The following is a 13,785-nucleotide window of genomic DNA, read 5'->3' as shown; positions in this document are numbered from 1 at the left end:
AGTCGACTTCAGTTTAATATTAGTCGTAAGTGATCCATTTTCTTCTGACTCTAGTGAGAGACGTCGTGGTCGGGTGTAGTACGCTCGACTGCTAGCCCGAAAGTCTCAAGTTCGGATCTCGTTCCGGACTCAACGTTATAGAAAAGTAAAGGCGGATGCTTATCCCTTCATATTCCGACGTCAAGAGACATATGGAACTCGACCCCGTCTGCCCCATTGGTGGTTAGGTCTGAAAGTGTAACAATACTTGAACTTTCTCATTAGTAAAGTAAACGATTCATTACTAATGAAAAATGGACGGTGTCAGCTCAAAGGATGCTGAACTCTGTCGTAGACCAGTCAATCCCACCATACCCACTGGTAATAGGGATTTAACTTTTAAAACGTATTCAAAGCACAGTGGGATTATTTATGGGGTTTAACAATATTCATTGAAATTTAATTTTTGTTAATTAAAAATACTTTTTTTATTAATTGAAATTGAAATTTTTATTTAAATTTAATTTTTATTAATTGAAACTAAATTTTTATTAATTGAAATTAATTTTTTATAAATTTAAATTATATTTTTAGCGAAATTTAATTTTTGCCGTTGTCCTATTGCGACTTCCCCCCCCCCCCCCCCATTGTATTTTTACTCCTGTGCTACCGACTCTGCCTGCACTTGATTCTACTTGCTTAAAATTCTACTTGCAGTCGATGAGTCGAATCACACTTGTTGTAAATTCTACTGGCTCTACTGTTTGCTGTATTATTTCAGCCGCCGTAAACTCTACATGCTATAAATCCTACTTGCTGTCAAATTCTGCTATTGAAATAGGCCCTTACACTGGCCTTACACTGCCTTATAGGCCTACTTGTTTGCAAATCACAGCTCAATTGCTTCAATTCTTCGCGCTTTTTTTTTTTTGCGTTTGCCAACAGGGTTGTGTGTTTTTTCGTGTGCACATTTCAAGTTTCGCTTTATTGCATGTTTTGTGGGCATGTGATACTTTTTATCCTCGCCGCCGCCCCACCCCCTCCCTCAGTTGTTCCACGGGCCTGACTACCTGGCCGCACGGTGGCGTATGACAAGTTTGTGACGCGCCGGCTTTCAAGTCAACTCGGCTAATTCTGACCAAACAACAGTTCCGGCTTGCCGTTGTTTGCCGGTCACGTCTCTGATTAGTTCTCACAAACACGCCATTGTTCTTTGTCTCGCGCTCAGCTCGGCGCTGATTGGGTGGGATCGTAGCTGGCGGCCTTGTTCTAAGCATCATGGGATACTGGGCGGTTAATTGGGGGGGGGGGGGGGGGGGGGGGGTCGTATTGCCGACAATAGTGTTCTTATACATTGGCCGAAAAGTGATAAATGCTTAGAAATTAATTTAGTTAAAAATTAGTGTACTGGTGCAAAAAGTGCCAGACAATAGACCCTTTAAAAAATAAGGTATTAAGTTGTTAGTCTTATTGGAGTATCTAGTTAAGTGGTAGGGTTGGGTTGGACGTGGTTTGGAGCTTAGTTTTACACCGCGATTACACTTGCGACATGTATATTATACATGTCTAGAAAACAACTCGCAACAATTTAATGTTTTTTGAAAATGTTTTTCTCGCGGTACATACTAAGACTTACTTGCTGCAACTTTTTTCTCTAAACTTGTACAGTATACATGTCGCAAGTGTAAACGCGGTGTCAGCGTTGCATTGACATTGTCAAGTTATATTATTTAGTTAATTTACATTAGTGTTAATCTTTTATCTGACACTGGTATAACATGCATCCTTCGAAAACTTATATCTAAACAAGCATTTTATTTAGAGTTCTACCTTCTTCTTGGTTCTTAATGTTGGAACAATGCCCCCCCCCCCCCATCCCAATATATTACGTGTCAATTTGTTATGCGCCATATGATTATTGACCGTTGGCTCCAATTTCAGCCTACTTTTCTTTTTGGATTTGTTTCCATAGCCTTTGTTCGACCAAGAACAAACTACAAGGCAGCAGTTATTTTATTTTGGAGTTTTCTTTCCTAGAAGAGCTGATGTCCCCAGCTATCGAGTCTCATCTGCCCGGGGGTTCGAACTCGAGACTTCTTGGTTTAACAACCAAGTACTTCACCGACCATTTTAGACATATTGTTACTTTGAACTTAAAGCAAAAATGATCGTATAGCGACAATCTGATTTAAACCTTCAACTGTTAGGTTTGATCCCAGGGATGCAAGCGTTGCGCTGTGTTTAAAAAGTATTAAAACGTCTGCGGTAATTAGTAGCACAGCTTGATTTAATTATGAAGCTTACATACAGATCCGAGCAACACTGATTTGCACTGCATGTTAACGATCATATTGATCTTTGAGTAAGTACTCAGTGCGTGATTTTTTTTTCTTTCTTTCCTGTATTTGTACGCGAATACTATTGATTAAAAGCGCGCTCGGATATGGGGGTAGACAATAAATAACGTCATACTCCTAGGGTGAGGGGATGGTGGGTGTGGACTTTGGGGGACCATGTGTGACGAGGGTAATTGAAAGAGGAGGTAGAAAGTGTTACGACACTGTTGCGTTTTATAAAGTAATATTGGATACTGGATTTTAAACATGTATCTTCGCATTCCAAAAGACATTTTTGTTGTGGTTGTAAATTGCAATAAAATAGATCAGTGTACCCAGTGGTGACCAAACTCAGTAAACATTGTAAAGAGAAATCGATGTGTTTTAATGCTTTGGGGAGGGGGGGGGGGGGTATAGGTTTAAACTTTACGTCATGTTAGGGGTGATGTAAAATAGTTTACAAAAGCGAATTAAACAGAAAAAAAAATATTTTTTTTAACAATTTTAATTAAAAAAGCGAAACAAAGTGTAGCCGATGTTGTCTGATTTCCAAACCCCTCCAGTAGCACAACGTCATAAAATTCAGTACCTCACATCCCCCGTTTCCCCCTTCATTGTAGTGGGAGAAGCTTAATAGTCAATTAATATAGTTTGCCTTGTGGGTGGAGTTAATTGCTAACACTGGGCGGAGTAAATAGCTGGTTCTAGGCGGAGTTAAATTCTTACAATGGGCGGAGTATAATAATAGTACTCGGCTAGCGAGACGTAGGCCTATGAGTTAAATGCCTTCGATATACAGTTTTTTGTCTATAATGATCGTATGGGTTAACCACTGTATATTTTTTCCCCCACTGTTATATAGAATAAGCTACATAAAAAGACTTGTGTCCTCCCTGAAAAGCAAGGACCATGTGTTAGCTAATATTTGAAACATGAAAACTTTATCAGCGTCGAGACTTCAGCATAACATGTTAGATCGAACACTGTTATTTAATAATTAAGTGTTGATCAGGTGTCTTAAGCAGACTCGGCTACTGGCGTGCGGGTAGTTTTTCTTATGAGCGTCTTCATGGAGAGATTGTGAGGCCATTGTGATGAAGACGTGGATAAATGCCTGATGTTCACCAATTGATGTGTAGGATTTCTTACGTTAATATCAGATTCCTGGTTCCACCAGTTGATGCTTGATGTTTAGAAGTTGGTGACAGTAAAGACTTCTCTGTTATGTTTGAGATCGTCACTTATAACCTAGTTGATCAGTGACAGTGAAGACTCTTGTCGTGATTCAGATCGCGACTTAAAACATAGTCAATCAGCTACAGTGAAGACTTTTGCTGTGTTTGAGATCGCCACTTAAAACCTAGTTGATCAGTGACATTGGCGACTTGTTGTGCATGAGAACGTCACTTAAAAACCCCACAACTGGGTACTCTGAAAAGTTTTAGAAACAGTGGATAAGGTGTTGTTTGCTAATGTGATTTATTGGAATAAAGTTGAATGCCTTAGACATGTTGGGCCCACTTATAGGGCATCTGCTGGGGCCACTGTTGCTGGTGGGGCCCCTGCTTGTGCTAGTACAGACCCAGGTGACAACTGCCCCAGGGTCAGAGGATTTCAACATTACCACACAGGGTCAAGGCGGGTTCAATGAGTCCACTGGTAAGACACACGAAGACAATTGGATTTTGTATTTGTGTTTTTTTTGCATGAGAGGTGTTAACATGTGTACCTATTACAATGCAAGCTCAGCCAACATTTAGTACTCAGCATATACTGGGTGAACTGGTTATATTTTTACAACAGCTAGCTTATCGTTAAGACTAGTTAATTTTTTGGGCTCAAACTTATACAATGTTATATATATATATATATATAAATATATATATATATATATATATATATATATATATATATATATATATATATATATATATATATATATATATATGTGACTAGGGTAGGCCTAGCCACTAGTTACAAATCTGATAACGAACGATAAGCCGAGACGCAGTATTACAGTCTGATGCAACATAGCAGGTGGCTTATTGGATCGGACTGATAACAATCTCAAGGCCAACGCGTGCTATTTTGGGAAACGGTACGAGGGGATTCAGACAGCCTGTCAACTTTGATTGATAGGATGCAGATGTTATTTCACGGACTGTATGTTAGAACTGCGCAACTAGTGGTCGGAGACATCGAGTACAAGTATCGATTACGGAGGAATACAAGTACAAAGACGAGTACGGATACAAGGGATAAATAGGAGGGGACGGCTGAACTCGTTCTCTTCCCTCTTCATCGCTCGCTTTAGATCAGTCAGTCTGTGTGACATATCAAGTTGGTTATATTGTGTTAAGAAGGACAATAGACATGTGGATTCAGTTATATGAAGCCTAGTGAGGACTGTTAGGGGTCAGTTGATTCAGACTATTATTGTGAAACATTCCTGTTGATTCATTGTGTTATATTGAAGCATTTCTTGATTCATGTAATAAAAGGATCAATAGCGAACCTGCATCTTCGAGTCTTTCTACTGTAGTCGATGTTGTGTAGCATGAGTGGTTCAACTCGTTACAATTGGCGTTGTCGGGCAGGATAGACTCGGGGAAGGTCACATTTGGCGCTGCGAGCAGGGTAACTGTTCGCTCGTTACAATTGGCGTCGTCGGACAGGATGAATTCAACTAGACTTGCCGGTTGAGGCACCCATAGTCAACCTTGTGCATAACTGTGTTTTGTGTGTATGTGAATTCGGACATTCAGGAACTGTGAAAATTGAGGAAAATTTTTTCATACACACACGGTAAGAAAGAACTCTTTTGTTTTACTTACGGGATAAAATGTCTACTCTGGACGAGAAGCAGACCCATATAGTGGTCCTACCCAGAGAGTCCCACATTAACAAATTTTACGGGGACGGGGATCCAACTTTAACCAACAGGTTCAGTGAAGAGGTCAAAGCGGCCTGGGCCTCGAGAGGCATGTCACCAGAGGAAAGATTAAGACTGCTGATGGGCAGTATAGGAGAGACGGTAAGGGCAGAGGTCAAATGCCACGATAAAACCATCCAATCAGATCCGGATAAGGTGCTGGATCTGATTATGGAGACCTTTGGGGAGAGACGGTCGGGATCGCAACTGCTGGCAGGGTTCGTAGGCTTAAGGCAGAGAATGGCGGAGAGTGTGATGGAGTACTCACACCGGATGAACAGGGCCTTTGATTCGGTAAAGGTCAAAACACCTGACATTGATGTGCGCCTACTGAGGGACCATTTCATTGAGGGGCTGGCAACCCCGATCCTAAGAAGAGAGTTGAAAGAGGAGGTCCACAAAGACCCGCAGTTGACCTTCCTTCAGGTCAGGAACTCAGCGATCCGCAGGTCCGAGGATGAGGACCAATCGAACTGTTCGGTGGACAAAGTCTCGGTGCCTGAACAGAGACAACCCCCACCCACAGGGGCCGACACGATGGAGACCATGATGGCTCAACTGTTGGCCCACCTAGATAAGGTTGACCAACGTTTGGAGAGGTTAGAAAGCAGGTCAACAGCTGAGAATCAGGAAAAGAACGGGACAAAACAGGGACGGGTTGGACGGCCGCGTCCTGCCAAGCCATCACTCCAATGGACGGCCGACGGTCGACCAATTTGTTTGTCTTGTTCACAACCCGGACATATGGCACGGTACTGCCAGGGAAACGGTCGTCCTCTGTAAGGCAGGGCCAGGCTACAGAGGGGCGAGGGTATGGCCCAAGAAGCAAAATGATGGGAGTCTGTCCAGAAATGGTGATTACGATTGGGGACATCGCGGTGAAGGCAATTGTGGATACAGGCTCCCAGGTGACGACAATCACGGAAAATTTTTACACCAAATGGATGAAAGGAAAAGACCATAGGTTGAGGTCTGACACATGCATGCGCCTGACGGCAGCTAATGGACTAACCATTCCATACTGTGGTTATTTTCTGGCGGATGTCGTGGTGGCAGGACATAGGTTGAAACAGGTTGGGGTGTTCGTTACGAAACACAACCTAGAGACAAATGTGTCAAATATACCTTGCCTGTTGGGCATGAATATTCTTGGCCAGTTGCCAGAATTTCTTCCAAATATTGTCGGATCGACCACACCAGGTCGGGGATCCAAGTTGGCCAGGTTTGCCAAGACCAGAGGAAGGACAGCAGTCCCGGCAAACACGGTCAAGGCAATCAAATTACAAATTGGTGATAGAAGCGTGAATGGTGATGTGATGATAGAACCATGTGGCGCCGCACTGAGGGCAGGCGTCGTGTTACTGCGGACATACACATCAGCGGAAAATGGACTAGTTCAAGGATTAGTGGCAAATGTTTTGGATGAGGAAATTTTTATACCGCCTAATACTCTGGTAGGAGTACCACAGAACGTCGAGGTACTAAGGTCGGCACAGTGCATCGAACTGAGCAATACCAGCAGTAATGAAGTAACAGTTAGGTCGGTCAATGTGACGGCCGAGGTGAAGAAAGAGGATGGCCGATCATATACATTCCCGGAAACTGAGGACCCAAAACTAAATGAATTGTTGAATAAGTACAGGGATATATTTGCCTCGTACGAGGGTGATTTGGGTTACACGGAAGTAATCAAACACCAGATACCCTTACTACAAGACAAGCCGGTGGCGCAACCTTATCGAAGATTACCACCGAGTCACTACTCGGAGGTGAAAGCACACCTGAACGATCTACTAAAAAAGGGAATTATTACAACCAGCACGAGCCCGTATGCGGCACCGATAGTAGTGGTAAAAAAGAAGTCAGGGGAGATAAGACTGTGTTGTGATTACCGGAAATTGAACAATATCACAAGAAGGGATGCATTCCCCTTGCCTCGTATTGATGAATGTCTTGATGCGTTGGGGGGAGCAAGATTTTTTTCTACCTTGGATTTGGCTAGTGGCTACCACCAAGTGGCCATGCACCCCAACGATCAACATAAAACTGCATTTATTTCTCCACTGGGACTGTACGAGTGGACCCGTATGCCGTTTGGTCTAACTAATGCACCTGCTACATTCCAGCGAGTAATGCAGAGTGCTATGAGTGACTTTCTATTTCAAATAATGTTGGTGTACTTGGATGATATACTAGTTTATTCAAAAACTTGGGAGGACCATCTAAAAAGATTAGAACAAGTGTTTCTCCGTCTTAGGGAGATAGGAGTAAAGCTGAACCCAGACAAATGCTGCTTTGGTTTGAAATCGGTACATTTTTTGGGTTACGTGATTTCGTCGGATGGCATCGCCACTGACCCAGATAAAATTGCAGCTGTTAAAGAATGGAAACAACCAACAACTACGGTAGAGGTCAGGTCATTCTTGGGCTTTGCCTCCTATTATAGAAAATTTGTGCCTGGTTTTGCAAAAATTGCCGCACCATTGCATGACTTGGTAAACAAAATGACAAAGAAACACAGTAAGGAGAAAAAGAAAGGTAAAACACAACTGATAGGTGAATTATGGACTGATGAATGCCTGAACTCGTTTAAGCTATTGAAAAAGGCTTTGACAGAGGCGCCGATATTGGGATACGCGGACTTTGACAAACCATTTCGGCTAGAAATTGACGCCAGCTCTAAAGGTCTGGGAGCTGTGCTATCACAACAACAAAAGCAAGGTTTCAGGGTTATTGCGTATGCCAGTCGAGCTCTGAAGGGATCAGAGAGGAACATGACAAATTACAGCGCCATGAAACTAGAACTTTTGACATTAAAATGGGCTGTGACTGAGAAATTCAGGGACTATCTATTAGGTGCTAAATGTGTGGTATACACGGACAATAACCCCTTGAGTCACCTAAAGACAGCAAAGTTGGGATCCATCGAACAGCGATGGGCAGCAGAATTGGCACTCTTTGACCTAGAGATAAAGTATCGCCCGGGGCGGTCCAATGGCAATGCGGACGCCTTATCAAGGAATCCTTACGAGAGACCGGGTGATGAGGAAGAAACACTGACAGGAATATGTGAGGTCAGAGCGTCAACAGATATCCCTCATGGGGTACAAGTGATGCAAAACGGGCAGACCGGGGTGGAGCACATATCCACAGAGCCCGAACATATGGACAGTAGTGATTTTAATTGCCTTAATCACAAAAAGATAAGAGATGCCCAGAGAACGGATAGTGGCTTACAGCCGCTGTTGAAACACGTCCAGGAACAAAAATTCCCAGGAAGAAGGGAAAGAGAACAATTTGGTCGAGAAACAAAGAAAATACTGAGTCAGTGGGACCGTCTCAGTATAGAGGATGGTGTTCTCATGCGGAGAATTCATGACCAAATTGATGGGACAATACACCAGGTGGTGGTGCCTGGACAGTTACGAGAAGAAGTGCTAAGGTTGGCACATGACAGGGCAGGACACCAGGGTCAGGACAGGACGCACAAGATATTACGACGGAGGTGTTACTGGCCCAATATGGAAATGGAGGTCAAACGCCATTGTGAGGCTTGTGTGAGGTGTCAGCATGCGAAAATGCCAGTTGTCAAATTGAGACAGCCATCAGGACACCTACTAGCGACAAGACCACTAGAGATTGTGGCTATGGACTTTACGTCGTTGGAGCAATCATCGGATGGGACGGAACATGTGTTGGTAATGACTGATGTATTCACCAAATGGACGGTGGCGGTGCCCACGCGAGATCAGACTGCCAAAACAGTGGCAAAGGTCTTAATAGAACATTGGTTCATCAAATATGGCATACCAAGACAATTACACTCTGACCAAGGAAGGGCTTTCGAGTCAGAAGTAATTAACCAACTGTGCAGCCACTACGGGATCAACAAATCTAGAACAACCACATTTAATCCGAAAGGAAACGGACAGTGTGAACGGTTCAACCGTAGCATGCATGATTTGCTGCGTACCCTAGAACCTGAACAGAAAAAACGTTGGCCTGATTTTCTCCCAGAGTTGGTATATCTATACAACTGCACACCCCATGCCACAACCGGCTTTGCGCCATACATGTTGCTGTTCGGACGGGAGGCTCGACTCCCTCTTGATTCGTTCCTAGGAAAAAGGGAGAGTATGACTGGCTCATACACCGCACTGGAATATGTGAATGAACACATGAGAAGAATTAGAGAAATGTACAGGGTAGTACAGGAAAGACTAGAACATGAAGCACGGCGAAGGGAACCGCCGGTACAGACAAAGGACCCGCCACTCAAACTGAATGACAGGGTATTACTGCGTAGCCACCCGTTAGGCAGAAATAAGATCCACGACCTCTGGGGACAGGAGATATGGCAAGTCGTGGAGATGCCTAGAGTAGCAGGTGGCCCCTTTAAGATAAGACCCATCGATCACGCCAAACCGGATCGGTGGGCGAATATTGCTCAATTAAAGAAATATTGGAATAGGCAAGAAGAGCAGTTACACACAAGGAAATCCAAGACAATTAGGGAACCGGAAACTATAACGGAAATTCACATACCCATCCCGGAACCATATCACCATCAACAGAACAACCGCGATACACAAGTGGAGGATAACGGCAACAAAGAGGATCCCGTTCCTTCCAGAAGCAGAGAGACAGTAGACCATCAGATAAGTGGTCCGCGGAGAAGTTTGAGGAACAGAAGGAAGACGAAATTTTTTGTCAGCAACCATCAAGTCTTTCATGGTCGCGCTGGTATGAGAACAGACGGTTCAAAAAAGCTATAAAAGTGAACTGGTGAAGGCACCAAACGAAAAGGGTGGATGTGAATTCTAGAACTGTTTTGTGTCTCAGGAAGATGATGTAGACACAGTTGATATGTGAAATAGGTATAACCGTCAATCGTATACGAATGGGACGTCGTGGACAGTGAGTGGAATAATAAAAATTTTTTTACGGTTGTGCGATTGACTTTGGAGGAGTGCACCTGCCAGGCGTTGTTTGTGGTTGAAAACACACAAAAAAAGGCAGGGGTGGATGTGACTAGGGTAGGCCTAGCCACTAGTTACAAATCTGATAACGAACGATAAGCCGAGACGCAGTATTACAGTCTGATGCAACATAGCAGGTGGCTTATTGGATCGGACTGATAACAATCTCAAAGCCAACGCGTGCTATTTTGGGAAACGGTACGAGGGGATTCAGACAGCCTGTCAACTTTGATTGATAGGATGCAGATGTTATTTCACGGACTGTACGTTAGAACTGCGCAACTAGTGGTCGGAGACATCGAGTACAAGTATCGATTACGGAGGAATACAAGTACAAAGACGAGTACGGATACAAGGGATAAATAGGAGGGGACGGCTGAACTCGTTCTCTTCCCTCTTCATCGCTCGCTTTAGATCAGTCAGTCTGTGTGACATATCAAGTTGGTTATATTGTGTTAAGAAGGACAATAGACATGTGGATTCAGTTATATGAAGCCTAGTGAGGACTGTTAGGGGTCAGTTGATTCAGACTATTATTGTGAAACATTCCTGTTGATTCATTGTGTTATATTGAAGCATTTCTTGATTCATGTAATAAAAGGATCAATAGCGAACCTGCATCTTCGAGTCTTTCTACTGTAGTCGATGTTGTGTAGCATGAGTGGTTCAACTCGTTACAATTGGCGTTGTCGGGCAGGATAGACTCGGGGAAGGTCACATATATATATATATATATATATATATATATATATATATATATATATATATATATATATATATATATATATATATATATATATATATATATATATATATATATATATATATAGGCCTAATTGTTTTTGTTTGATGGTATCCAAAGAGCATTATTTTGTTCATATTTGAATTACTTGTGTCTAATCCCATAGTTTACAGCATTATTTTTGTTCATATTTAAACTAATGTGTCTAACCTATATTTTACAGTACCTAAACAGCATCATTTTTGTTCATATTTGAATTAAATGTTTCTAACCCATGTTCTACCCTGATAAAATTTTCCTGTCCCCCATTCCAGGAGCACCTGTAGATGGCTGCTATATAGTCCCCTGTCAGAACGGCGCCACCTGCACCAGCTCAGGTAGCAACTACACCTGCCTGTGTCCACCCAACTTTAACGGGACCAACTGCCAGAATAACCTAGCCAGTATGTCATTTTTTTCCTCTTGTGTTGTGTGGTGCATACAGGTTTGGTGAAGAGCTAAGTACCCTTGCAGGCTTGATGGTCTGTTTAAGTAGGGGAAGTAGAGTTCATTTGTATTGTATGTTATCAAAAGATTGATTATGGTTAGAAGAAGTAGAGTTTTTTTTTATGTTATCAAAAGAAAATAAATTATGAGAATATGTATTAGAGTTAACCTGTTGTAATTTGTCATCAGAAGAAAATTCATTCTGTAGTCAGGGCTAGGTGGCTTTTACCTCCATTGACTTAAATCTGGGATAACTCTTACAATTTACAACACTTACTTGGCTTTAGTTTCTACCCTATTGATCCCTTCCCACCATATTGAGATGCCTGGGTTATCTACCCCTATTAGCTACCCCTAATGATCCCTTCCCACCATGTTGAGGTGCCTGAGTTATCTACTCCTATTAGCTACTCTTATGATACCTCCCCACCATATTGAGATGCCTGGGTTATCTACCCTTATTAGCTACCCTAATGATCCCTCCCCACCATATTGAGATGCCTGGGTTATCTACCCCTATTAGCACCACAGTCATTACATCCTTAGTTTTATTTATTCAATTTAAAAAAGACAAATTTTATTAAAAATATTGTAAAAAAATCATCATGATTATTAAAATAATATTTTCTCCATTAAACACATTACCTGAACCTTGCATTTTTAAAATCAAGCAATGACCAGATTAATATTTTAGTCCAATAATTTTGATGTCCTGAGGTGTGTTAACACACTACACATAAACAAGACATCTTGATGTAAGTTTGAATGTCTTGTATACAAATCAATTTATTATTCATAATCGTAGAATATAAAATTTTCACTTGGAAATTGTATAACAAAACACTGTTGCCATGGAGATGGTCTTAATGCATGATTCCTTCCCTTTGAAAATGACAACTAAAGTGAGATAGCAGTCAGAAAATAGATTGTAATAAGATTCAGCCCAAGTAAACAATTTTTGGGTTCCAAAGTTGTATTGGCTTATCACACAGGCAATCCAACCGGTGTACCTGTTGCTAGACACAGAATTCACAGTGCTCTGGCAAAGCATCTGGAAGTTATGTACTTTCTCCTAGTATTACTTCCCTTACCATGGCCATAGACTTTAACCCTAGATCTTGTATTAACCCTAACCCCAGTCATTACCCAAACTCTAATTCTGACCTACCATTTCCTCATGGCCTAAACCCTAGATCTTGTACTAACCCTAACCCCAGTCATTACCCAAACTCTAATTCTGACCTACCATTACATCATGGCATAAACATCTTGTACTAGCCCAAACCCCAGTCATTACCCAAAATCTAATTCTTACCTCCCATTTCATCACGGCCTTAACCCTAATCCTCATCCTAATGCGGGTCTTAACACTAGCCCTAACCCTTATCCCAATCTATGCACTGCCCTAACCCTAATCCTAACCCCGACCATAGCCCTAATTTGAACATGTATAATAGCTTTAGTCCTAACCCTCATCCCAACCTAGACCCTACCCATAACCCTTATCTTGACTTTACTACTAAACCTTACCCCAACCCAACCCTGACCCTACCCCAAACCTTAATCCCAACCCTGGCCTTAACAGTAGCACAGATAAAAAAGATCGCTCTATATAAATTTCATGTGAGGGAATCATGTGACCATCTCAATGGCAGATTACAATAACATACATCCCCTGACCAGTGTCCACTCTAGCATTAAAATGTAGCTCAACTTCCAGATCTGTATGGCTGTAAGGTTGAGCCCTGCCTGAATGGAGGGACCTGTGAAAGTCTGGGTGATAACCTGTTCAACTGCCACTGTGTTCCAGGTTTGGTGATCTTCTTTTTTACAGTCTTGGGTGTAGTTTTAGCTTTAGTGTGTTGTGTGTCCTATCATTGGCTTACAAGGGCTTGTGTGTAGTGTTGTGTGCTGTGTGTGTTTGTGACAATTTTGGTTCCTACAAAAATGCGCAATGGAAACTACACACACACACAAAATGTTAAAGAAAATAAATGTGTAAATGCACACAAATTTTACTAATACATTTTCATTTTTTTAATATATAACAATGGTTTTTAATGCTACAAGGTACATGTGGCCATTCTTTGATGATATCAATAGAGAATCAATTCTAAAAAATAATTCTTTTGCATAACATTGTGGTGCACAGTTTTCCATTGCACATTTTTCTATTCACCAACAATGATTGCTTACAAGAGCTTAGATGTAAAATTAGTTTTAGTTTTGTGTAGACTAGAGTACTTTTTGTTGGGTTTATGCCTGTAAGAATTCTATGCTTAAAAATGGTTTCCTGTAAACATGTTTGTTAGTTATAAAATATTTTGTGAT

General features: G+C 41.9%; 1 protein-coding gene across 3 annotated transcripts in view; it reads left to right on the top strand.

Annotated features, from left to right (window-relative positions):
• The first annotated feature begins 3,805 nt into the window (after window positions 1-3,805).
• Window positions 3,806-13,785, top strand: part of LOC131929276 (protein crumbs) — a 55,877-nt gene continuing 45,897 nt past the window's right edge. For all 3 annotated transcript variants that reach the window (XM_059285355.1, XM_059285356.1, XM_059285354.1), the window contains exons 1-3: window positions 3,806-3,974; window positions 11,283-11,411; window positions 13,175-13,264. In XM_059285355.1, coding sequence (XP_059141338.1) covers window positions 3,824-3,974; window positions 11,283-11,411; window positions 13,175-13,264 — 370 coding nt within the window. In that variant the 5' untranslated portion in view covers window positions 3,806-3,823. The remainder of the gene's footprint in view (window positions 3,975-11,282; window positions 11,412-13,174; window positions 13,265-13,785) is intronic.

The sequence above is a fragment of the Physella acuta genome, unplaced genomic scaffold (assembly GCF_028476545.2).
Source record: "Physella acuta isolate Inbredline_101_S28 unplaced genomic scaffold, ASM2847654v3 ptg001603l, whole genome shotgun sequence".
Lineage (NCBI taxonomy): Eukaryota > Metazoa > Mollusca > Gastropoda > Physidae > Physella > Physella acuta.
Note: the sequence above shows the minus strand (reverse complement) of the source record. Positions and strands in the feature narration are given on the sequence as shown.